General features: G+C 39.7%; 2 protein-coding genes across 2 annotated transcripts in view; one reads left to right on the forward strand and one right to left on the reverse strand.

Moving 5' to 3' along the window:
• Nucleotides 1–19894, forward strand: part of DNAL1 (dynein axonemal light chain 1) — a 32212-nt gene extending 12318 nt beyond the window's left edge. Inside the window, exons 5-8 of the mRNA XM_024568154.4 lie at nucleotides 2483–2538; nucleotides 11375–11501; nucleotides 12605–12745; nucleotides 17210–19894. Coding sequence (XP_024423922.1) covers nucleotides 2483–2538; nucleotides 11375–11501; nucleotides 12605–12745; nucleotides 17210–17250 — 365 coding nt within the window. The 3' untranslated portion in view covers nucleotides 17251–19894. The remainder of the gene's footprint in view (nucleotides 1–2482; nucleotides 2539–11374; nucleotides 11502–12604; nucleotides 12746–17209) is intronic.
• A 3068-nt stretch (nucleotides 19895–22962) lies between these two features.
• On the reverse strand, nucleotides 22963–25474 carry PNMA1 (PNMA family member 1). The gene has a single exon (XM_024568156.3). The coding sequence runs from the start codon at nucleotides 24794–24796 to the stop codon at nucleotides 23735–23737; it is 1062 nt and encodes a 353-aa protein (XP_024423924.1). The 5' UTR covers nucleotides 24797–25474; the 3' UTR covers nucleotides 22963–23734.
• Between the last annotated feature and the right edge of the window lie 477 nt (nucleotides 25475–25951).

Genomic DNA, 25951 nt, shown 5'->3' on the forward strand with positions numbered 1-25951 from the left:
AGGCCTATTTCTAATTTCATTTCCTGTTATTCTCCTCTCATTCTCTCAGCTAGCTTCTTGCATTTCGTGAACACTTCCAATGTGGCCCTATCTCATAGCCCTTACGCTTGAAGTTCCGCTTGCCTGTTAATGTCCTCCCTCCATCTATCCTCGTGGCTTGCTGCCTTACTTCCTTTGAGTCTTTACTTAGAAGTCACCGTCTACCTAAAATCTCAGCTGGTCCCAATCCTCTGACATATCATTCCTTTTATCTGCTTTTCTTCTTTTGCACACTCATCACTACCTAATATACTTATTTATTTTGTTTGCTAGCTGTCAATTGTTAGTTCTATGGCAGTAGGATTTTTATCTGTATTGTTCACTGTTATATTCCAAGTGCTTAGTGCTATTCCTGGCATATAGTTGATGCTCAGTAATTATGTGTTGAATGAGTAACTTTTTGAATAAGCATTTTATCTTGCATGAAATAGGAAAAAAATGGTAATTTTTCCATGTGAAGACACTTAAGAAATTATTATGTGATTTTCTTAAATATTTAATTTTCCCACATTTATAGTTATGTAGATTTATTAGTTTGCTAGGGCTGCCATAACAAATCCCACAACAGGAATTTATTTTCTCCTCTGTGGAGGCTAGAAGTCTGAGATCAAAGCGTCGGCAGGATTGATTTCCCCTGAGGCCTCTCTCCTTGGCTTGGGGATGGCCGTCTTTCCCTTTGCCTTCACTTGGTCTTTCCTGTGTTTCTGTCTGTGTCCTATCTCCTTTTAGAAGGGTACCAGTCACACTGGGTTTTACCTAAAATGATCTCATTTTACCTTAATTACCTCTTTAAAGGCCCTGTTTCCAAGTAGAGTCACATTTTGAGGGACTGGGGGTTAGAATTTCAACATAGGAATTTGGGGGGACCCAATCCTGCCTATAACATGGAGTCCTGTTTCAACAGTTGAATCATTTTGCATAAATTAGATCACTTTTAAAATTCCTTGTTAAATAAAAGTTAAATAAACCCTGACCTCTGTGGTTCAATTCCTGGTCAGGACGCATACCTTGGTTGGGGATTTGGTCCCCGGTCAGGGCGCACGAGAAGCAACCAGTCGATGTTTGTCTCTCACATTGATGTTTCTTTCCCTCTCTTTCTCCCTGCCTTCCTCTCTCTCTAAAACTAAATAAATAAAGTATTTTTTTTAAAAAAGTGAAATGTTTCTCATAAGAGAATTTAAAATAATTTATTAAATAAATTAAAACCAACGTTTATATAACTATATATGCCTGATACACAAACACCACTTATTGTGTCCTTGACATGGATAAGGCATTAGGCTGAATGTTTTAGACAACTGTCTCAATTCTTATATGATTATAAAGTAGATATTATATTTCCTCATCTTACATATGATGAAACTGAGACTCAAAGAGGTTCGATTGTTTCTCTTGAGATTTGGGATTGGAACTCAGTTAATTGGTAGTGTATGGGTGTTACGGAACAGTGCCACCCAATAGAACTGTCTGTGCTGTCCCACGACAGTTGCTACTCCCCATTTACAGCTGTTAAAACTCTTGATGTGAGGCTAGTGTGACTGAGAAACTGAATTTTAATTGTTTCATGTTAATTAACTTAACTAGCCATGTGGCTAGTAGCTACCGTATTGGACGGTGTAGTTGTAGAAGTTTAAGTTGTGAAACCTAAACGTGTAACTTATACAGAAGTAATCACAGTACTTTTTTAGAACAGATATGAGATTTCCTGTGTTTTACTAGAAATCTTTTTTTAATTTTGAAAAGTAATACATGCTCATGGTTTTATGCAAATAGTTGAGTTTACAATGGAAAACGTCTTCCTCTCACCGTGCACTCTCAGTTCCTCCCCCAAAGCAACCGCTGTTTCTTCTTTCTTTTTCTCTCCCGGAAATAGCCTATCCATACACAAATAGAAACGTCCTCGTAAAAAGTACAAATAGGCATCTTTTAAACCAAATCACAATCTAATTTTTTAAAAGATTGAAGGCAAAAGATTTTTAAAATATATTAATTCATTTGATTTTGCTTCTAATCCTTTGTGGAGTGGGGTATACTATACATAAATATACTTGTTTTCTAGTCTGAGTCCTCGTACTATAAGAAATTTGAAATATGTATATGCTCTCAAATCTAAAGTTCGTATCTTCTTTACTCTTTACTGTTTATCCCTCTAATATTTTTACTAGCTGGCAATTTAAGACAGCTAATAGCTAATTTAAGACAGCCAAATAGCTAATAACTTTTCAATTTAATGCTGGCATGATGTGAAATTGTAGTTGTAGTGTTTACCTTAGATGATAGGTCAATGTTATTTCCTACTTGATGACCACTTTTTATTAATACAGCTGTTCTTACTCATTATATAAGAATATTTATATAAAATTTATTAAAACCTTATTATTCTAAATTTATAATTATGTAATATGATTCTCATCAACAAAAAATTGCTTTTTTTCCACCACAGAAAACTTGAGGATATTGTCTTTAGGAAGAAACAACATAAAGAACTTAAATGGACTGGTAGGTTGCTATTTATTACTTTTAAAAAAGCATACACTTTTTTCTTAATATAAAAATAATACTTGTCCATTGCAGAAACTTTACAAAGCAGAAAAGCAATGATAAAAAATACCTATAAGCCACTGACAATTTAAATATTGCTAACATTTTGATTGACATCTTCCTTGCCTTTTTCCCTATTCTTCAATGGATATGTACAGAATGAAATCATACTATACTTACTGTTTTGCATCTTTTTTACTTATTATATGAAGATCGTTTTTCCATGTCATTCGTTCATTCAACAAACTAATTCAGTAATATTTCCTAAATGTCTACTTTAAGCCAGGTACTGTTCTAGGCACTAGAGATACAGCAGAATGAGTATAAAAGAAAGTGCTTGCTATTTAGAACTTATGTCACAGTGGAGGCAGACAGACTAGAAAATAATCGTATAATACATAAGGCGGTGATGAATGCAGTGGAGAAAAATGAGGCATGAAAGAGAGCAGAGAGTGATGGGAAGTCCTCTCTGGGAGAGAGGATGTGAACGATAGAGCTGACCAGGGGATGAGTAATTCAGGCTGAGGGGAGACAGCAAGTGCAAGTGTCCTGAAACTGAAGCTGAGAGCAAAGGAGTTGAGTGAGAGAGGGAGAGTTGTCCTCAGTGAGGCTGGGCAGGAAGCCAGGAACCAGGAGGTCACACTGAGCCTTACACATCATAAGATTTTAGATTTTTTTCCAATTGGCTTTCAAAGCCATTGGAGGTTTTGATCAGTGGATGTGACTTAAGTTTTTAAAATAATTTTCAACTAATACGCCTTTTTAATGACAGTATAATAATCTATTTCATTGATGTACTATAATTTATTAAACTCAGTTGTTTATTGCCCTGGCCAGGCAGCTCAGTTCATTAGAGCAATGTCCCAATACACCAAGTTTTCAGGTTCGATCCCCAGTCAAGGCACATACAAGAATCAAACAATGAATGAATAAATAAGGAGAGCAATGAATTGATGTTTCTCTCTCTCCCCCTTCCTCTTTCCCTCTCTCTAAAATCAATCAATCAATTAATAAATAATTACAATAAATAAATAAATCAGTTATTCATTATTTTCAGTTTGGAGTTATAATCTATACTGTTATGAATCTCCTTTTAGCTATATTATTACACACATCAATGAATAATTCCCTGGATAAATTCCTTGAAATGGAATTGCAGGGTCAAAAGGTATGAATTAAAGGCTTTTATGACATTTCATCTAATTGGCATTTGGTAAGTTTGTAACAATTTATACTCCACCTGTAATGTATGAGGGTTCCCATTTCCCCTTACCAACCTTGGAAATTTAAAACTTTTTATAGTTTTTTACAGTGGAGTGGACTATATATTTTTATTTATATATTTACTGGTCATTTGAATTTTCTTGCAAAGAAGCTGAAATGAAACAATATTGTAATACTAGGAAATTTCAAGGAAGATGAAGCTGATTTCTTTTTCTTGTATCTGTTCCCCAAAAGACAATAATTTTTTTAAAGTATTGAATGTTTAAGTTATTGAAATTTTTTATGACTCTGGCCTCCTTCCCCACCTCCCAGTAAGTCTAGCTGTGCTTCATAGAGCCAGCGGGCTTGAAACTGCAGCGCTTCCCAACAGGGACCTCCCACGTGAGACAGGCTGAAGAGACCATCCCCCATTACAGGAGGAACTGTACTGCCTAAATAGGGGCCAGTGTTCAGAGAAGCAATTTTGGAATTATCTGAATAATATTCCCTCTTCTACATGTCTATTTACATGACGTTTTACTAACGAATTTATAAAATGCTCGGAAATTCTTTTTTTATATATAATTATTTTGAATCCTCACCCAAGGACTTTCATTGCTTTTTAAAGAAAGAGGAAGGGAGACAGAAACATTGACGCGAGAAAGAAGTATTGGTTGGTACCTCCTGTAAGCGCCCAGAATGGGGATCGTAGGTGCCCAGACTGGGGATTGAACCCACAGTCTTTTGGTTACGGGATGATGTTCCAACCAACTGACACACTGGCCAGGGCAAAATGCTTGGAAATTCTTAGAGATTACATTTTTAAAGAAAGGAAGTTTTCCCCTCCAAAACGATAACCAATAGATGAATCGTTTTCTTTCTAGTTAGATATGATGAGGAAATATTTAATAATCTGTAAAAAAATGTTTTTGGTGTTTTAAGTGATTGGTATATTTAAAGATACTTTGCTTTCTCTACATTCCCTGAGCGTAGATGGTAAAAAATGTCAAATACAGGGACATTATTCATAATACATAAAACACTAAATTATAGTACAAAAAATAAGAATTTATTATATTTCAGACTAAATGTGATTTTGAATTTTTTTAAAGGGAGGAATTTGCAAATAAGTGTACCCCAGAATCTTTAGGATAAATTGATAGAGAGGCTTAACATTCCTTCAGGTATTTTCAGAATACCAGATTCTCAAGTATTACTATAGTATATAATTTCTCCCATGAAATGTGATATGTACCTAGAAACCACAAAGAAATTGTGCATATAGGATCAGAGACATGTATGGAGATAGTATATAGCCGAACCATCACTGGCTTAGATTTCTTCACTTTCTATATACTATCAATAACACCCAGCCTTTGGTTTAATTTGTGTGCATGTGTGTGTGTGCACGTGTGTGTGTGCACACACCATACATACACCAAAGACAACATTTACCAGTCCAAAAGCTTTACCAGTTATGCACAAACTAAAGAAAAATAAATCAGCTTAGGAATACAAATGCTGGGCTTCAAATAGGTTCACATACCAACTGATTTATTCATCTAGACACACCAGTCTTATACCGTGATTTAAACAGCCGCCTCAGTAAATTACACATGACCACTCTAATCTGTGAAACATGAAATGTTAAATTGAATGAGAGGGGTCTATTTAGAACTACTGGAAAACTAATTATTAAGGTACATTATAAACCCATTTGTTGAGATGATCTGGCCTCTGCCTTTCTTTCGGATTTCATTTCTTGTTACTCTTCATCCTAGCTGGTAATCTCCAGCCACTGGCCTTCTTTCTCTCCTGGAACTTGCCAAGTCTATTCCCACCTGAGGACCTTAGCACTTAGCACTTGCTATTTCTCCTGCCTAAAAACCTCTTTGTTACGCTGGACTTCCACATTACTGGCTCCTCACTTCAGCTCAGATATCACCTCCCCAAAAGTGACCCAGCTACCCTGCATCTAATGTAGCTCCCTAGGCAACAACTCTGTATCTACATCTACATCTACATGTACATCTTATCTATTACCTCTACATCTACATCTGTCTATCTCTATTTCAGCTTTCTTACTACCATCTGGAATTTTTATTGGCTTGTTCTCCCACTTGCTTGCCCACCCTCTGCTGCTCTCTGTCCCGCACACAAATCCTAGGGAGCAGGCCAGTTTTGTTCATCAGCATCTACATTAGCGCTTGATACATGTAGTAGGCATTCTATAAATATTTATTTAGTGACAATATACTTTATTACTAATTATAAAAACTATTATGTTAGCCCTGGCTGGGGGACTCAGTTGTTTGGAATGTCATTCTGTACACCAAAAGCTGTTCAGTTCCTGTCAGGGCACATGCCTGGGGTGCTGGTTCAATCCCTGGGTGGGGTGCCTAAGGGAGGACTGATTACCCCTCTCACATCGCTGTTCCTCTCTCTCTCTTTCTAAAATCAATGGGTATATCCTCGGATGAGGATAGAGAAAAATAACTGCTAGGTTAAAATTTTAATTCTAAGAGTTATATATGTTAATTGTAAAAAAAACAAATCAAGCAAATTCAGAAATATATGAAATATACTGTGAAAGTCTTTTTTCTCCCTCCCACCTCCCCAACTCTATGAGTAACAGATATAATATTGTTTTGTATATTTTATTATTTTTTCTGTGCAGATACAAATAGATATCTGTGTATATGTATATGCATGTGTGTGTTGTATATGTTTGTGCTATGGTATACAAGGTTAATATATTTTTTCTTATTTTTCACTTAATATAAGGGTAGGCAAAAGTAGGTTGATAATAATAAATAATAAAATAAATAATAATACAAGAATAAACTCTGTGTTTCATATACTCACAACTGTAAACCTACCTGTGCCCACCTCTGTGTATCAGTATATTCTTTTATGTCAAAACATGCAGATTTAATGCATTCTTTTAAAATAGCTGCACAATTTTCCCTACTATTGATATGTAAGTTTGAACAGCATGTATCAGAATCTCTTTCCTTTTCAAGGATGAGTAATATTCTGTTGTGTGTACGTGCCATATTTCATTAACTCCTTCATCCACTGATGACACTGGGGTTGCTTGCACCTTCTGGCCATTGCAAACAATGCTGCTGTGAACATGGTTATAAATATCTCTTTGCAACTCTTTTCTTCAGTTCTTTAGGTTATATGCCCAGAAGTGGGATTGCTGTAACATATATTTTTAATTTTTGGAGGAACTGCAGAAATGTTCCATGGCCCCTGCACCATTTTACATTCCCACCAACAGTGCACAAGGGTTCCAGTTTCTCCACATCTCCACATCTCCAGCCAGCCTCATGAGTGTGAGGTGGTCTCTCATTGTGCCAGCCTCCTCATTTTACAAAGTAAGAAACTAAGGAGAAATCATTTGTTCACTTGCAGAAAGCAAACCAATTTGCTAAATGCCTGTTCACTCACTATCCAGTTCACCAAAGGGCCAATTTATTGAACGACAGGTTTCACTGACTTGATTTACACAAACTTAGCCAGGTTTTACTGATTGACATTTACCAGATTACTTCACCAAAATTGTCTTAAAAAAATATTGTCTTTATTACCTAGTTATAAATACATAGAAAATTATGTTGCTTAGAATGGTTTCAACACATTTTGAAATTTTCTTTAAGGTTTTATTTTTTGTTAATGTTAAGGCAGCTGTTTCATCCAGCTGTTGGATTTGTCAGTCCATCTTTATAGAATGTCGGTTTCATATTTTAGGCACTAATCACTTCTCAACTTATTAAAACACATAAAAATAGTAATCTAATTGAGCTGGTTAGCAAATTGTTATCTTTAGGGAAGTACAAAACACAGTGGGATAGATTAAAAATGTACTGAAAGACAGAACTATACTCTGGGCATTCAAAATCCATACAACATTTGTAAGTAAATATACATAAGAAATTCTTGTTCCACAAAATCATATTCTCAAGTAAAGAAAAGATACCAAATGCAGTGAAATTTGGTTATGGCAAAAGAACTGCGTCCAAATGGCTGAAACTAAACTGAAACAAAATAAACACTTCAATGAATGAATGAAACATTACAGACATCTTCAAAGTTATCCTATCTAAAAGAATTTCTATCCTATCTAAAAGAATTTCTATCCTATCTAAAACAAATTACTATACTTTGTGAAGGAGTTCCGGCCAAGATGGAGGCATAGGTAGAAATGCTTCACTTCCTCACACAACCAAAAGAAGGACAACAACACATTTAAAAACAATAAACAACCAGAGCTGCCAGAAAATCAAACTGCCTGGAACTCCAACAACCACGGAGTTTAAGAAACATTCATCCAGACTGGTAGGAGGGGCAGAGACTGGCAGCTGGGGCAGAAAGGACCCCCAGCAAGGCGACAGACCACATGGGTGAGGTGGGGTTGGCTGACTGGAAAACTAGACTCAAAACCTCTAGCTATGAAACATTGTGGGGCTTGTGAAGGCGGGAGAAACTCCCAGTCTCACTGGAGAGTTCGTTGGAAAGTGGGGCTAGAATGGAGTGAGTAGCATTGTTCCCTCTGTGACCCCTCCCCCACAGACAGCGCTACAACACAGCAAAGAGGGTCGTACCACCCTGGTGAACACCTAAGGCTCTGCCCCTTACAACATAACAGGTGCACCAGGACAAAGAAATATGGCCCAAATGAAAGAACAGATCAAAATTCCAGAAAAAGAGCTAAGCAACAAGGAGATACACAACCTATCTGGTGCAGAGTTCAGAACACTAGTAATCAGGATACTCACATAACTGGTTGAGTATGGTCCCAAAATGAAGGAAGAAATGAAGGCTATACAAAGTGAAATAAAGGAAAATATACAGGGAATCAACAGTGACAGGAAGGAAACTGGAACTCAAATCAGTGATTTGGAACAAAAGGAAGAAGTAAACATCCAACCAGAACAGAATGAAGAAACAAGAATTCAAAAAAAAATGAGGAGAGGCTTAGGAACCTCTGGGACAACTTTAAGTGCTCCAATATCTGAATCATAGGGGTGCCAGAAGGAGAAGAGGAAGAACAAGAAATTGGAAACTTATTTGAACAAATAATAGAGGAAAACTTCCCCAACCTGGCAAAGGAAACAGACTTCCAGGAAGCCCAGAGAGTCCCAAAGAAAATGGACCAAAGGAGGAACAAACCAAGGCACATCATAATTAAGTTATCCACGATTAAAGATAAGGAGAGAATCTTAAAAGCAGCAAGAGAAAAGGAGGCAGTTACCTACAAAGGAGTTCCCATAAGACTGTCAGCTGATTTCTCAAAAGAAACCTTATAGGCAAGAAGGGGCTGGAAAGAAGTATTTGAAGTCATGAAAGGCAAGGACCTACATCCAAGATTACTCTATCCAGCAAAGCTATCATTTAAAATGGAAGGGCAGATAAAGTGCTTCCCAGATAAGATCAAGTTAAAGGAGTTCATCATTACCAAGCCCTTATTATATGAAATGCTAAAGGGACTTATCTAAGAAAAGAAGATGAAAAACTATAAACAGTAAAATGACAAAAAATTCACAACTATCAACAACTGAAACTAAAAAACAAAAACTAAGCAAACAACTAGAACAGGAACAGAATCACAGAAATGGAGATCACATGGAAGGGTGTCTGTGGGGAGGGAAAGGGAGAGAATGGGGCGGGTACAAGGAATAAGGAGCGTAATTAGCAGACATAAAATAGACAGGGGGAGATTAAGAACAGTATAGGAAATAGAGAAGCCAAAGAATTTATGTGTACAACCCATGGACATGAACTAAGGGGGGTGGGGAATGCTGGAGGATAGGGAGGTGCAGGGTGGAGGAGGTATAAAGAGAAGAAAAAAAAAGGGACAACTGTAATAGCATAATAAAATATATTTCAAAATAAAAATACAAAAAATTACTATAATTTGTAAGTAATTAAACAATTTTTTGGTAAAAGAGTAAATTCAGCAAATTGGTTATTTGGAGAATTGCTCAAATTGTGTATATGAAAATTGACCAAGAGTCCTCATCTACACATGTAAAAACAACACTAAATAAGTGGCAGAACCCGGAACTGAACCTCAATTTTCTTATTAGTATTTAATCGGTGTTTTTCCTGCTGCCTCGCACTTTCTAAGTTGGACACACATGGATGCGGATGCAGGGCAATGAAAATGCATGCAATAAAGTTTACATTATACGAAAGCTTATTCCCCTCTTCTGAAAGACATGATACACTAATTAGGTCGTTTTGGTGGAGAAGATATCAGAATACTAGCTAAAGGGGGTTGGTTAAATCGTAAAGTTCTATGTGTGCCAGGCTGGACTGGTTTAAAAGCTTCTTTTACTCTAAAACTGTTATTTCCTCTACTGAGAAAGTTGAAACTGAGATGAATGGTGGGAGCTGGGATGACACAGAGGACTAACTCAGGCCGCTTCTTTCTCAGCTTCCCTCCTTGGGTCCGTCCACCAGGATGGAAGATGCAGGCATGAAGGATCTTTATCCAGGGCACATTTACTCTCTCTGTAGTTTCTGAAGGGACATTTGCTTACTAGGACTGGGTGTGGGCTCCACATTCTAGACATTACCATGTGGTTGAAGGCAAATTCTTTCTGGTTAAGAGAGGATTGAACATCTAATTGGTCCTGCCTAGTATATTTTTAAAATTTTTTTGAAAAAGAATCACTACATTTTGTGTTATGTCTATAAAAGAAGGAAATCTTAGGACCACCATTGATTATATTTATCCTTTAAGTATGGTACAATATTTTTACTGTAATGGAAAGACTTTGGGTTTTAAACTGAAATTAAAGAAATATATTTTTTATTTACTTATTTTTAGAGAGAAGGGAAAAGAGGGAGAGAGGGAAACATTGCTGTGTGGTTGCCTCTCCTGCACCCCAAACTGGGGACCTGGCCTGCAACCCAGGCATGTACCCTGACTGGGAATCGAACCAGTGACCCTTTGGTCTGCAGGCTGGCACTCAATCCACTGAGCCACACCAGCCAGGGGTTAAACTGAATTTTATACATTAAAAAAAAAAGATGTACTAATGGATAGCTAGCTGGATGGAAGACGGACAAATATTTGATAGAAAAGGGATAGTAAAATGTTAATGGTAGAGTCTGGGTAGTGGATATATGGGAATTTAGTTTGAAAGTTTCCATAGTAAATATTTAGACCCAGCTCTACTATTTAATATCATTGTGATCTTAGAAAAAGTTCTTAAGTTCTCTATAGTAGAAATCAAATAACCTGCTTTGCCTGTCTTAATTGTTATAAGGATAAAATAATAAAATATACAGGGAGGGAATTTGAAAACTATACCGCTCAATCGAAGTGATAAAATACTGCTATTGTTTCCTCTTTCGGTGATTTCAGTACCTATTCTTAGTTCAGATCAGTTTGAAGAAAGGAAGGGGAATGTGCTACTTGGCTTTCTTAATGACAAAAAACTCCCACACAGCCTTCAGCTCTCTTGCCGGGGGACAGGTGGGTCTCAGTTCTCTCTGAAGACCATCGTCTTTATATTTTTAAGGAAGGGAAAAAGCTTAAAAATAAGCATGTATATCAAATTGCTTTCTTTTTCAGGAAGCAGTAGGGGACACTTTAGAAGAACTGTGGATCTCCTACAATTTTATTGAGAAGTTGAAAGGGATCCACGTAATGAAGAAGTTGAAGATTCTCTACATGTCCAATAACCTGGTGAAAGACTGGGGTAAGCTGAGGCTGGCTCTTCGCTAACCTCTACCTGCTGTTTGTAGAAAATAGCCCAGGAGGGCTCAAGAGGCAAAATAGAGACATTTATTTCTAAGCACAGAGGGAAGTACAGGTATAGGAGTTCCTGTATTTCAGCTAAATGCTTGAAATTTACATTGAAGTATTTATGTAGAATGATTTTAATTGAATAGATCCCAGTCCTATTAATTATGAAAAAATTTAATTAATTGTCCAAAGGCTGGAAAAATCAGTTTAAATTTAGTAATTCTTGTCTGGAAGACTTATTTGACATTTACATTGCTTTGCTTGTTCATTATACATTATTCACTCAGCATTTACTAAAGCCCTACTATGTGCCAAAAACTATATACCAGACTGTTGAGAAACGTAGTTGAGTAGGACACTATCCCTGCCCTCAAGGAATTCACAGCTTAGTGGGGAAGGTTAGTTTATACACTAACAATTGTAAAAATGCGATACATTCTGCAGGAGAGGCTCCAATGAGTTGCTTTAAGAATTCAAAGATGAGGGAGGGAATGGGTGGAGACAGTTTAGCTTAGCCCACGCTGATACAGTACAGAGCATAGGGAAGACCTGTCCCTGGAGAATGAGTTTTGTTCTTTTCTGATTGTAAATCTCATTTCCTCCTCTCATCCTATCTGAGGATAAAGGTAGCAGGAGGTAGAAGAGGAACGCTGCCTTTTTCCCTGCCTTTCTGTCATGTTTTCAGAGAATCACTCCATGTGGTCTAACTTCCCTTACTTCCTTCAAATACTTAAACAAATTGTTCTGAATAGTCACAAACAGTAGTATTGGAATTCAACCCCCCAAATTGTAACAGTAAAATCTGCCATTCTAAAAATGCTTTATTTATTTTTAGAGAGAGGGGAAGGGAGGAGAAAGAAAGGGAGAGAAACACTGATCAGTTGCCACTCCTATGCGCCCTGACCGGGGACAGAACCTGCAACCCAGGCATGTGCCCTGACCAGGAATCAAACCTGGGACCTTTCGCTCTGCAGAACAATGCCCAACCAACTGAGCCACACTGATCGGGGCAAAAACCTGCTGTTTTAATGCGAAATGTATTCTCTATACCCGTAGCTGAATTTGTGAAGCTGGCAGAACTGCCATGCCTGGAAGACCTGGTGTTCGTAGGGAATCCTTTGGAAGAAAAACACTCTGCTGAGGGCAACTGGATTGAAGAGGCAACCAAGAGAGTGCCCAAACTGAAAAAGCTGGATGGTAAGTGACTCTGAGCCAGCCTGCAGTGTTTTCTAGGGGTGAGAGTTGGACTTGTGACATGAAATCCTGAAAAGGAACAAAACTGAAGAAAATGGTAGGTTGTTTCTAACCTCTAAACAGGAAATTATATGGTCCAGGTTTGGGCCCAAGTGCGATGAAAAACTTTAAGGAGATTTAGACTGGTATAAGATCATTCCTAGACCAACAGCTTATAGGAAAGTTGGGCTTATTCTCAAGTCACAGGCATTATTTTGCAGAATAATTAGACATAAATGCTAAGTAGTTATTTTTTCACAATTAGGTCAAAATTGTAGTGCTCTCTAATGCCCACCCCTGCACATACCCACTCCTTTCAGTTTCTTTGTGTCTAGGACAGGTGTCTCTGTTAGCAGAAATCCTTGACTGGCCGGGCGCAAGTCCCAGTTCTACCACTTAATATCTTCTTGTCATTGTGGTAGTTAATTCATTTCACCAAACCTTTTCTTTTGTAATCTGAAAACTGGGAATGATAATATTCACTGATCTCTCTGGGTCCTAACCTGTTCCCAGCGGTGCTACCAGGAAACCAGGCCAGGATTCCACCCGTTCCAGAACCCACATACTTCCCTTTTTTCCGCAAGCCCGGGGAAATGTCCTTCTAGTCTGAGGAGAATCACTACCCCTCTCTTTCTTTTCTACATGATTCTGCATCTTTTCACAAATCTTGTTCTCAGTTATCTTAGGCTTTTCAAAGACAAAAAAGCCCATAAGTCCGACAGCCTGTTTCTGCATTCTACATTGCCCCTGAAGCAACTGGGCGCAGAGCCGACTAGCCTACCTGATTGAATAGGGGTGGGGGAGATATGCAGAAGGAACAAATATATTACCCAGCTTCATCATCATTATGTACGAAATGCATATTTTCCTTATTGTCTTCCTCACCATACTCACTGATATTCATAATCCAAAACCAAAGGACCTAGTCGACTATGGTTGAGGCACCCCTGTTCCTGAACTCTCTGATCCCCTCCTCGTCACCCTTGCTACCCTGCCTGTTTATCCTCCCTTCTTTATCTCTTCATCTCTCCCTTACTACCTCTATATAAAGTTCAGTATTCAACTCTTCTATCCACCTCAGCTTCCTATGGCGGTTGTTCTTAAGTGGTGCTGCATTCCCATGGGGGATATTTCAGAATCCCTGGGGAGGGAGTGAAGGAGAACTATATAGTTTGAAAAACTTTTATAGGTGATTCTTATATGCCTCCCGGGAAGAGATGTACTCACCCGGCCCTTGCCCATGTGGCTCATTTGGAAGGGCGTTATCCCGCAAACCAAAAGGTCGCAGGTTCAATTCCTGGTCAGGGCACATGCCTGGGTTGCAGGTTTGGTCCCTGGTTGGAGCGCCTATGAAAGGCAGTGAATTGATGTTTTGATGTTTCTGTCCCTCTCTTTCTTCCTCCCTTCCCTTCTCTCTAAAACCAATAAACATGTCCTTGGATAAGGATTAAAAAAGAAAAAAAAGAGATGTATTTATCTGTCATCCAGTTGAGAATTATTGACATGAAAAGCTCTTTAAAAAAAATTATTGATTGACTGATTGATTTGAGAGAGAGAGGTTTGTCATTTCACTTATTTATGCATTCATTGGTTGATTCTTGTATGTGCCTTGACCAGGGATCAGACCCACAACCTTGGCATATTGGGATGGTGCTCTAACCAACTGAGCTAGCTGGCCAAGGCCAAAAGGCTCATAATAGCTCTTTTCCTACACCAAACACTTTTAACAGCCTGATTAATATATAATTGACATACAACTAACTACACATATGTAAAGTGTATAATTTGATATGTTTTGACATATGTATATACCACTGAAACCATCACCACAATTAAGATGATGAAGATATGTGTGATGGTGACTATAGTTAACAACACTATAGTGATACTTACTTGAAAGTTGCTAAGAGAGTAGATCTTAAAAGTTCTCACACGTACACTAAAAGGTAACTACACGGTGGGAGGGTAGAGGAATCAAGCTTAAAAGAAAAAAGAGAAAGAGCTAAAAGAATTAAGAGCTACGTGAGGTGATGGATGCATTGACTAATGTTATTGTGGTAATTATTTATAAAACATGTATGTCAAATCATCATGTTTACACCTTAAACTTATACATTGTAATATGTCAATCATATCTCAATGAAGCTGGGGGAAGAGTTAATGAACATATGCATCACCCCCAAAAGTTTCCTTGTGCTTCTTCGTAATCTCTCCCTCTGCTCATCACCACCATCCCTCTCAAGGCCATTGCTGATCTGCTTTTTGTCCCTATAGATTAGCTTGTATTCTTTAGAGTTGTGTATGAATGGAATCATGCAGAACATTCTCTTCTTTAACCCGCTGTGGACACACACATGGGGTAACGTGACAAAGACAGTATATTACCTCTTGTGGGAGGTACAGGAATGATCAGGAAGGGACAAGCAGGTTTCTAAGCTCTATTGGTAGTGTTCTAGTTCCTAAACTGGATGGTAGTATACAATCATTGGTTTTGTTACTCTTTAAATTATTTATATTGTGTTTGTATGAGTGAATATTTCACAATTAAAAATAAAATTTAAAAAAGACAGGGTAGAGACACTAGAGTCTTGGATTCAGCCTTTTTATATTCATCTTTGGTTGGACTCTGGAAACCACTTGAAACCATTTGTCTTTACTTCCTTCAGGATTATACATGGGAGGTGAACTCCTGCCCTTAAGAATATAACAGAACCCCTCATGTGGACCCTGAGTAGACTAAGCCACATCACCAGAACCTTTTGGGTCTAGTGCTGCCCTCAGACTAATCTGAACAGCCCCTAGAAGAACCACCTTGGCTTGTACGAAACCAGTGGGATAGACCGTGACAGAGGTGGCCACACCTGCTAACTTGCCTCTTTTCGCTACTCTTCTGTTACTTATAAGCAAAACTGCGGGATCTTAACAAGTTAAAATGAAAAAAGACAGACAATGCCAAATGTTAGTGGGGTGTGGAGCAACTAGCACTCTCATGCCCTGCCGGCTGGTAATGTAGTTTGGTATAACCATTTTGGAAACTGGCATTATCTACAAAAACTCTATGTACGTGTCCCTTGTTTTTGACCCAGCAGTTTTTCTCCTAGCTGTGTGCCCCAAAGAAAAGGGTATGTATGTTGACCAAAACATACAGGTATGAGAATGTTCACAACAGCACTATTTCAATAGCTATAAATTGGAAATAATCCAAATGCCCATCAGCAAGAGAGTAGATAAATAAATTATGACATTCATGCAATGGAATATTATACGGCAACGAGAGTGAATGAACTACACCTTCACTCACTATAGACGATTCATACAAACATAATGTTGAGCAAAAGAAACCAGACACAAAGTGCATGCTGCATCATTCCAATCATATCGATTTCAGAGACATGCGAGATAGCCTATGGTGTCAGACATTAGGGTAGAATATACTTTTGGGGGCGAATAATGACTGGAAGGAGGACTGAGGAGGTTTGGGGGCTCTGATAATGTTCTCTTCCTGGTCTGGATGCTGGTTACCAGGTGTGTTCTCTCTGTGTACATTTGCCAGTCTGTACACTTTGTGTACTTTTTGTGTACTTTATACGTATGTTGTTATACTTTGTATGTTTGTTATATTTTAATAAAACATTCACTCCTTCCCCCCCCGACAGATGCTGTGAGGAGTATAGGGAGGTAAAACTCTGCTCACTGCTATAAAGAACATAAGTGTTCATTTAAGAAGGGTCACAGGGAGAAAAGCATTGCAGTTAGTTATGAATTAAGGGTAGGGTTTAGATTGTAGGATAGTTGGGGAGGGCATTTCAAAATGAGGGAACTGTGTTAACCAAGGGTCCTGGGTAAGAGCATGCAAGATGAGCTCGGGAGACAGTGAGTTGGTCAGTTTAGCTGGATTGGAGAGTGACTAGGTAAGACTGTGCGCAGGTGCCAATGCTGGAGCTCAGAGATGGGTGGCCCTTGGCCCGGTGAGAGCTTGTGGATGTGCTTTGTTTTCTGCACTTTGGTTCTCCTCCCTCCACCCCGCCTATTTATTACCAATGTTTAATAGTTGTGGGAATAATACAGAAATTCAGATATCTGGCAATACTGGGATTGCATGTTGAAAATGAAGAGTATTTCTTTGTATTTAACATACAAAGTTTTTAGTATATATAGGGCTTTATTTTTTGCCTGGCACCTTTAGGCATTTTTATTTGCAACTCTGCATTTGGGGAGCCAAATACTCATTAGTACTTATATTAATCCATTTGAGAATTCTGAGAGGCTTTTTGGATAATTTGAAATTAAATAAATTATTTATGAAATTATTTTTATTGTGGTACTTCACAGCATCTCAGAGCTTCTGAGGTTAATGGGAAAATATTTTCATTTAGAATTTTAACAATCTGTTGAGAGTGACCAGAAATAATTTCTTTTTCATTTTAGGTACCCCAGTAATTAAAGAGGATGAAGAAGAAGAAAACTAACAACACATTTTCTGCTTTGTGTTAACTTATTTAAATGTTGTATAATTGTCTATTTTAAAGATTCTCTGTGGAGCGAATGTTCTTAAGATAAAACAAATCTCTAATTCCTATTTTTTTTCTTAACCTATTTACTGTTTCGCCCCCCAAATGGTAACACTAACTTTATACCTTGTAGTCCTCTTTTTTAAAACTACAAATTTTCAGTTTTGGTTCAGTCTCCATCTGCTGAAATCTTTGTAGAGCGACCAATCATTTTTAACAACAAAGAAAAAAAATGGGTTCTTCATTTAATTTTTTTTAGGTCAGGCATTTAAATATACATACTTAACTTTTGAATCTGTAGACCATCTTTCCTGAAGGTCCATCTCCTTATGACTCAGAAGCACAAATGCGTCGCGCCTTTGCTTCAGAAGGCAGCACGGTGACAGGAAGAGCTCCTCTCAGACACTCAGCAGCAGCCATAGAAGCGAGACTCCAAGTCATAGTGAAAACCCTGTGGTGAAAAAAAGAAAAATTAGTATCTTGGAGGCCTTATAGCTACCATGTTACGTTTACTTACTTGTTTTTCAAAAAATGTGCACACGGTCAACTGGAATTTAGGTTGCGAGTACGTGTGGCCACTCGCGTCCCTGTGCACAGGGGTCATTCTGCAGTGCAGGTCCATGGTTAACGTGGCTGTGGCCATCATTCTTTTGACCAACACTGTGGCCACGTCACTCGTGTGGACCTGCTGTGAGGCACGCTTCTGGGTTTGTAGTTCTTTGGATGTTATGTAAGGAAATATATATAAGCAGTAGTTATATCTGAATTCCTAGTTTAGGTCTTGGCCATTCATATATGTCAAAATTTGCCCTAATAACTTTGGTTTGGTGACCGTTGTGTTGGGAGAAGTGACTGTTATAAGAGTATAGAGGTTAAAGCCTCAATTTGGTACCTTTCAACAAATTAAGTTTAGTATTTCAAAATATATTTTTAGAGAATGTCTAAGTTAAACAGCTCTTAAAATGAATTATGTAAGTGGTTATAGAGGGAAAAGTGATATTTCATTATGGGATCCCAGGCAAATGGCAATATTTTTGAGGATTGCTTCCTCTGTGAGGCATTGTAGCTGATTAAACTCAAAATTGCAGAGCAATAGTTGGATGCAGAGCTTAGAATTTATCATATAAGAAAAAAATTCTTTATGGAAAATGCAAGATAGGGTGGACAGTAATCAGATGAAGGCCATGGAGGCCACGGCCAAATCATTGACAGATTGCAATAAGGAAGTCAGAGGGCCTCTGACCGTGCCTGCAGTCCCTCAACGAGAGACTCGATTTTCATTTTCTCATTTACTTGTGTAAAATCAGTCAAAGAGGGAAGATCCATTTTTAAAAAGTGAGTACATAAGTAGTCCTGGGCTTCAGAAGTTTTCAGCTATCATTTAAATAGGGATTACATGATTTTTCATAGTCACACTGATCAAAAGGGACCACTGCTTCGACAATCAATTCTAAAAAGGAAAAATTGACCCAACACTTCTTTAGCTACCTTTCAGGTCTTCCTCACAATGTGACAGGAAGTAGTCTTTCCTCTGATTGGTTTATCCATTCAAAGCCTTTGGGCACTTCTTTTGTGAACCAGAGGCAGGAGCATTCCTCTCGGTGATTTTAAGGCACAGAAGCTACGAGGGAAGATGGTTTTCCTGTAGTATGAATTTAATCTAGTAGGCAAGCTTGAAGCCATACTGCTATATATGGGTACATTTCCTAAAAGTTCCTCTGGAAGTGAATATTATAGGGAATGGATGAGACTTCAAATTGAATTTTTTGTAAAATGGCTTACGGTGTTTAGGTTTTTTAAAAATTCTGCAATATAGAAACTAATTTTCTCTGTTTCTCCTTGTTCTTAATGTCTTTTCATCACTGGTAGTTACGAAAGAAATGTAAGGTGCTTTTCTGTGTCCATTTCACACCAAACTCACATTCAGTTCTACTCAACAAATATTTGAATGGCATACGCATCCTTTGCATGGAATGGAACCCAGAATCCATGCCATTAGAAAATGGAAGGTGGGGTGTATTAAGTTCAGAATATTCTCTCAAATCGTTCCTTAACTCATCCTTTACTGCTGCAGATTCATCTGCCATAAATGCCTTTGACTTATGTGTCTTAGATCTTTAGCCTACTTGTATGGATTCTCTCTGTGCTCCTGGCTTAAAGCATCATGCCATTTTAGTGAATCACTCATTTAAATTTTATTTATTCTTGTAATGATGGTAGAGCTCTGTTATCAGTTCAGTACTGAATTATTTCCACAGGAAATTTGATGTTAGTCTATCAACTAATTTAACTTTTCTATGTTCCCTAAGTCTAAGCTTATGGCTGTATTACCTAGTCAGGTTTGAAAGGTTTTGTGTTCACAGGAGTTTGTTCCTTTAAATCAGAGTCACTGTTGCAGTATCAACATTTGGGTTTGATAATGTTGTGGGGGGCTGTCCTTTGTGCTATAGGATGTTTAGCAGCATCTCTGACTTCTGCTTATTAGATGCCAAGGAGAGGCTTCTTGCCAGTTGTGATACCAAAAATGTCTTCATACGTTGCCATCGGTCTCCTGGGGCAGAGGGGTTGGAACAAATTCACCCCTAGTTAAGAACCAGTGCTTTATACCAACATTCCTTCTGTACAGAGTCCATGTATTTTCACTCTGCAGCCAGTGCCACCTTAGTTGTATGAGAGAAGGTGATATATTTAGTCATCATGTACGGAAGGAAATGATCGCTGGCGTTTCCCTCTCTTGTAGTGCTCATTTCAATAATTCTCACACCACATTAGAAACTCAGGGCTGGAAGGTTCAGCTTTTTTTTTTTTCAGCAGGATCTCAACTTTTCTTTCTTAGCATTTTGCTTATGTTAGAACAATGATTATTAACCTACCTCTCTCTTACTATCAACAGAATCCAAGTTTATAATAGATTTTGGTTTGTCTCTAAAGTTTAACACTTAAGTGTATTTTAGGAAACTGATTGCTATTTTTTAAATGTTCATTGATTGCCCAGGAACGCACAGGACTTTGCAGACTATAGCAGTCATTTAGTACAGGAAATATTGTATGAAATTTGGTATCATGGATGAAGTTAGCGGGTATAGACACCGGTTTGGGATGTGATCAGAAGAGTGTCTGGTTACTGGATCCGGTCCACAAACAGAGGTGGTGTATATCACTTTAATGTGGTTCCTGTTTGGAAAGATGAGTTTTCACTTGAATAGATGCTTCTTCTGATGCCTGTTTCAAGTAGGGTAAGGAAGTATAAGAAATGAATCTTAACTGTTGACATATTTTCAGAATTGGTGATGTGTAAGTAGAGTTGAAGGTAGTCATCTTTGTGACCTAGAATCTTCCACCTGGGTTTTTCTTAGGATTAAACGGGGAAAGGGTAGAACTAGGAAGGTTGGATTTAATCATTAACTTAAAAAAAATGGGGGGAAGTGCCAAGCATCGATCACAAGTATTTAGTGTCTCTCTGACTGAAGTCTGTTAGTCACAAAGACATTATATTGTAGGTAGTGGTACCGGGAGAAAGCTAACTGCTAAACTGAAAGTTACTCTTTACCAGAATTTAATTCCTTTGGCATACATCTTCTTTATTTGGGCTGCGTAATGTGTCTGTAAATAACTAAGTACAAACCAATCTTTAGTGGAGCAGAGTTGGTGCTCTGACACAGCTAACTTGACCATATTCCTTCATCTTCACTCTAGCATGAGGTTGTTTTATTTTTTTTGGAAAACCACAAAATAGGTGCAATAAAAAAAAATAAGGGTATTTAAAAAAAAAGTCACTGAACTTTAGAAATCTCGCATCTGTATCTCTACTCCTGCCTTTTTATAAACTAATGACTGCGAAGGAAGAAAACTAAAAGGAAAAACCAGATTGAGTCTTACTTTTTTCTGACCTAAGGTAAATTTTCACTCGACACTTGGAGAGTTATAACTGGATTCTAGTTAACTTTCCGTATTGAGGTTAGAGAGGAACCAGCCAACCAAATTATGATCTAGCAAATTTAGTAAGGGGGTGGGGGAGAGTAAACTATTTTTCAACAGATTTGCACTTTAAAATTATGAACGGGATGTTGGTTGAAAGTACTCCCGAAGGGCAGATGGGTAAATGTCTTGCCCGCATACGGATATTAGAGGATCAAACCTGTGCTGCTCATCTAAAGCCCACGGAGCCATAGTCGTCTGTCGGTGTGATCAGAGTCAGGATTTCCCTATTTCCCTACTTGGCGTCACCTTCCCCGTCTACCACACTGACAGCCTTCCTTGGGGCGATGTGTCACGTAGAATTCTCCTACTCAGAAACTTTGTTGTCTTTCCCACATCTAGATTTTAAACATTAATTTTGATGTTGGCTAAATGAAGTTGTGGCGAATGTTAGGAGGGTGGGAAGTTACTTGCTACTGTGACCAGCAGGGTACCTGCCTCTGAGGTGCTATTGCCTAGAGGGATCAATTCCACCAAAGGACTGGGAATAGGTAGCTGGGAGGGATATACATATGCCAGCTACGTCTCCCACGGTGTCAATGGTGTCATCATCGCAAGCATCATTCCAGGATCTTTGGCTTCTAGAACCAACTCCATTCTGAAGAACATTTTAACATCTATTAACATCTATTAAAACTTCGGTAATAATCTTTTATATGCAAGAATTTTGTAGCATGACTTTATGACTAAACTTAATGTGTTAAATTATTTAGAAAAGTTCAGTTTCTGAATGTTATTTTGTGAGACTTGTTTTAAAATAGTAATAAATGGTGTTATTTTATAAAAAAAAACAATTTGCACCTTTTTTTGGTTATATAACCATCAGTTTTAGCTAATTAGAACAAACACGTGAACTTCATATAATTCCAAAGAAATTCAGTCCTTGGACAACATATCCCACAGCTGTGCATGTGTGTGTGCGCGTGCGTACAGGGGGAATGTGGGGTGGGAACAAATGGGGAAGCAATGAGTGGGAAGAGGGGAAAGGAGGACGTTTGTGGCGGTCAGGTCTGTGCAGATGTGTGGAGAGAAGAACAGATGTCATATGGGAAGTGAGATGAGTGTATAGAAAAAGCTGCTAGAACATAATGCCACCATCAGCCTTTATAACTGCGTTTCTTACCTGGTGACTGTCACAGGAGGTTGGCTATAATTTTAAAGCCTTGGTACTAGGGGAGAACCCTCACTGCACACTGTGTTCATGTAACCACTCCTGGATTTACACCGACCTCAAAAGATGCACGTCCTCAGTCACTGCATCTCTGCGGCCAAATAAACATGTTTTTAAGCCGTATTTCCCTTTTTTTATATCCTCTTGATATAAAATGGATGCTGTAAAATCAAAACATTAATTTTACATAGTTATTCCTGCAGCAAAACAAACATTTTAGCTGAAAGGAACTTAAAAGGGGATTGCTGGATAACCTCCTAAACCCCACTGCAGGATTTCCTAGCGTTTTATAGCACGTTATACTTACTTACACCTATTTAGTCTCTTAACATTTGCAGTGTAGAAAACATGCAAAAGTTGAATATATTAAAAGTACTACAATTTAAACTTAAGAGTATGACATAAAGCTTAAAGATAAAATAATTGAAGTTTGATTTTCTTTTGTGACATGCTGAAGTCTGAGAAAAGATGTAGATCTTACTCGGAACATTTTTATACATGTCAGAAAAATGAGACTTTAAAATATTTATTCATGTATTTGATAACTTCAAATTTAGAACACTTAGAATCAGCATGAAAAATGAGACCTACTCTTCAATGTCAAAGATTTGAAATGGGGGAATGGATATTTAACTGGTTCATATTAACCTCCCCATCGATTGTATCTGTATCTTGTACAGTGAAAATTCTAATTTACACAGCTCTGTAATTGTAGTATTTTTCTAACACCCTCTTTTGTAGTCTCAGAACACTTTTCAATTAAACTGATCCAGATGTGTACAGTTGGAAATAAGAAATTAGCACTGTGAAGTTGAGTCACCAAGAATAGCTAGTTCACATTTCTTTCCATTGATATAAAACAGGCGCAATTTATAGTAAACACAAAAAAACTATTCACATTATTAGTAATAACAGTTCATACTTTTACTGAACACTTGTGTTAGCCAGGCTCTGAACTAAAGGTCTGAACATACAATTTCACTTAAGTACCTCGATGAGAAGTGTCACAAGTTCACGTTTTTCGCAACTGATGATGATACCACGATGACCGGTTGCACTGAACACCTGTGCACAAGCGACTACCTGGCATTTCAGCTAGCATGACTCCCTTGCACCAGTTCAGGGTGGTTGCTTGCACGATTTTACTAATGTTAGAAGATACGCAGGCCTGACTGCCCCGCCCCCCCTCCCCTCCCCAGAAAACAGGACTAAGTTGAGACACACCTTTAAGACAGCACAGACAAAGAAAGAAGCTGTGATCTAGGTCTGTGCTAAATCTCCATTTCCCAGGACTCAAAAGTGCCCCTCCAGGCCTAACTGCAGGAGGGCGGCCTCGGCCTTCTCCTCCTCTTCCTTGGCCTCCTCCTCGCGGATCTGCACCAGCAACTGAAAGAGGTTAGGAGCCGGCCCTTCCGCAGCTCCGTTCAGCCATAGCTGCCTTCGGATGGCCCCGCTGTGGTTGGCTCCCGCAATGACCTGCTCCAGGCGGGCTCGGTTCACGTTATCTTTATCTATGGCCCCCTTCTCCACCACCTTCTGCAGCAGAGGTTCCAGACGAATGACATAAGCTGATAACTTTTCTCCTGGGTTCTGGTAAGTGTTCAGAAATCTGACCTGCGCATCCCTGTAACTCTCGATGTTTCCAAACACCTGCTCAAGCGCCTTCAGGCATTCCGCAGTAGTTATCGCAGGGTTGTTAGTCTTGAGGATGCGGATGACGTCAGCTGCAGGGCCTCTAAGACTCTCCATCAACCGTCGCCTCTTTTCTACGTCAGACACCTGCCACTCCTCTATGACCTCATTAGTGTGCTCCAGCCAGGGGTCAAAGGTCTCCTCCCCAGGCCCCGGGATGTCCCTCCCCGAGAACAGCGTCAGTTTCTTGTACCATATGGATTCAACTAGAGGCTGAATGACATTATCCAAAATATAGTTTAGCATCTCTGCTGGCATATCTGGGCCTGGGGCCGGAGCGGGGTTCTGAAACCCAAGGACACGGGCCACGTCTTGCACGGTCCACCCCTCTCTCGCGAGGAAGAGATGCAATCTTTCTAAAAATTCAGCATCAGAAGTCGGAGGTTTAAAGACCACTTTCCAGACCCCTCCTTTACCCGGCATCTCCCTGGGGATGGCCGCGTAGTCCACAGCGCCAGTGAGCTCTAACAAGGCTGCTTTCGCATTCTCTTCCCTCCAAAACATTCTCCCAAGCACTCGATAGGGCACCTGGGGCATCGCAGCCTGGAGGGTCTCTTCGATTTCAGCCTCATCACAGTTCACTGGGATCCCCCAGACCAGCAGGGCTCTCTGGGAGTTCACATCCATTCCCCTGCACCAGTCTTCCAACAGTGTCATCGCCATTTCCCCAACTATCAAGGGCCCAATTCTACAAACACGCGCCTTAGACCATGGCTCCCAGTGCTCTCGGACTAGGACAACAGCAGACACTGGCCACAAATATACCCGACGGAGGCAAGCTGCACGCAACCACAATTAACAAACGACGCCAGAGGCCCGCTGTCGTCCTTTCGCTGCCCCCCAAAGTCAAGGCGGTCGGCGGGTTCTCGGAGCGAAGCCTCGGGAATGCTCAGTCGGTCAGTCACGCGGCCACGGCCATCTTAGTTCTCAGGTCGGGGTCCGAGGCTGGGGTTCTTCACCTGCAAGCACGGTGTTGCCTAGTGGCGCAGAAAGCTTGGAGCGGCCGGGCCGGAGAGGCGCCCGGGATGTGGCGGTGGATCCGGCCGCAGTAGATCCCACCGCCAGTAGATCCGGCGCTCGCGGTAGCAGCCGGCCTTCGGGTGGCCGAGGAGCGGCTGCTTAGCAGACGAGGGCTGCGCCGCCCCTCCAGGGAAGAGACTGTCCTGCAGCGGCGGCAGGGTCAGCTCGCGAGCAGCTTCTTCGCGGGCGCAGGGGCCCTGGTAGGGGCGAGGTAGGCCAAGGCCCGAAGACACTGGGGGCGGAGGTGCGCGCTGCGGCTGAAAGACCTACAGACCCGCCACGGGCCGAGGAATTGCTGGGGCAGAAGAGGGAGGCCCGCCCCGCTAGTGGCTTCTGTGCGCCCCGCCCCCTGCGGCCTGGTCTCTGCCAGTGTAGTCATGGCAACGGTGCGCCAGACGGCGCGAGATTCGCGCGCTCGCGCGGCCAGCGGGTTGGAGTGGTTGCTATGGTGCCAGTCAAGGGCTCCGGTTACTGGTTTCTCTTATGGCGCATTTTTTTTTTCATATTTTCCAGATTTTATTTTTACAAAAGCACTGTGTATAAGAGGTAATCTACTTGTGCGGCGGTTTTAAGATGATACTGTTGAAGGACATGGATTAGCCAAAGAATTTATATACATGATCCACGGACGTTGAACAATGGTGAAGGAATTGCTGGGTGGAGGGGGGCAAAGGGGGAAAAATGAGAAAAACTGTAATAGCATAATTGATAAAATACAATTTAAAAAGAGATGATGCTGTTAAAAATGCCGCCGTGAAGACAGGCGGTCTGCTGTCACTGGTTCAACGTGAAAACACC

The sequence above is a fragment of the Desmodus rotundus genome, chromosome 7, assembly GCF_022682495.2.
Source record: "Desmodus rotundus isolate HL8 chromosome 7, HLdesRot8A.1, whole genome shotgun sequence".
Lineage (NCBI taxonomy): Eukaryota > Metazoa > Chordata > Mammalia > Chiroptera > Phyllostomidae > Desmodus > Desmodus rotundus.

Bases quoted from the DNA above. Each gene is read 5' to 3' on its own strand.
- PNMA1 (XM_024568156.3), bottom strand. From the start codon at position 24,796: ATGGCGATGACACTGTTGGAAGACTGGTGCAGGGGAATGGATGTGAAC.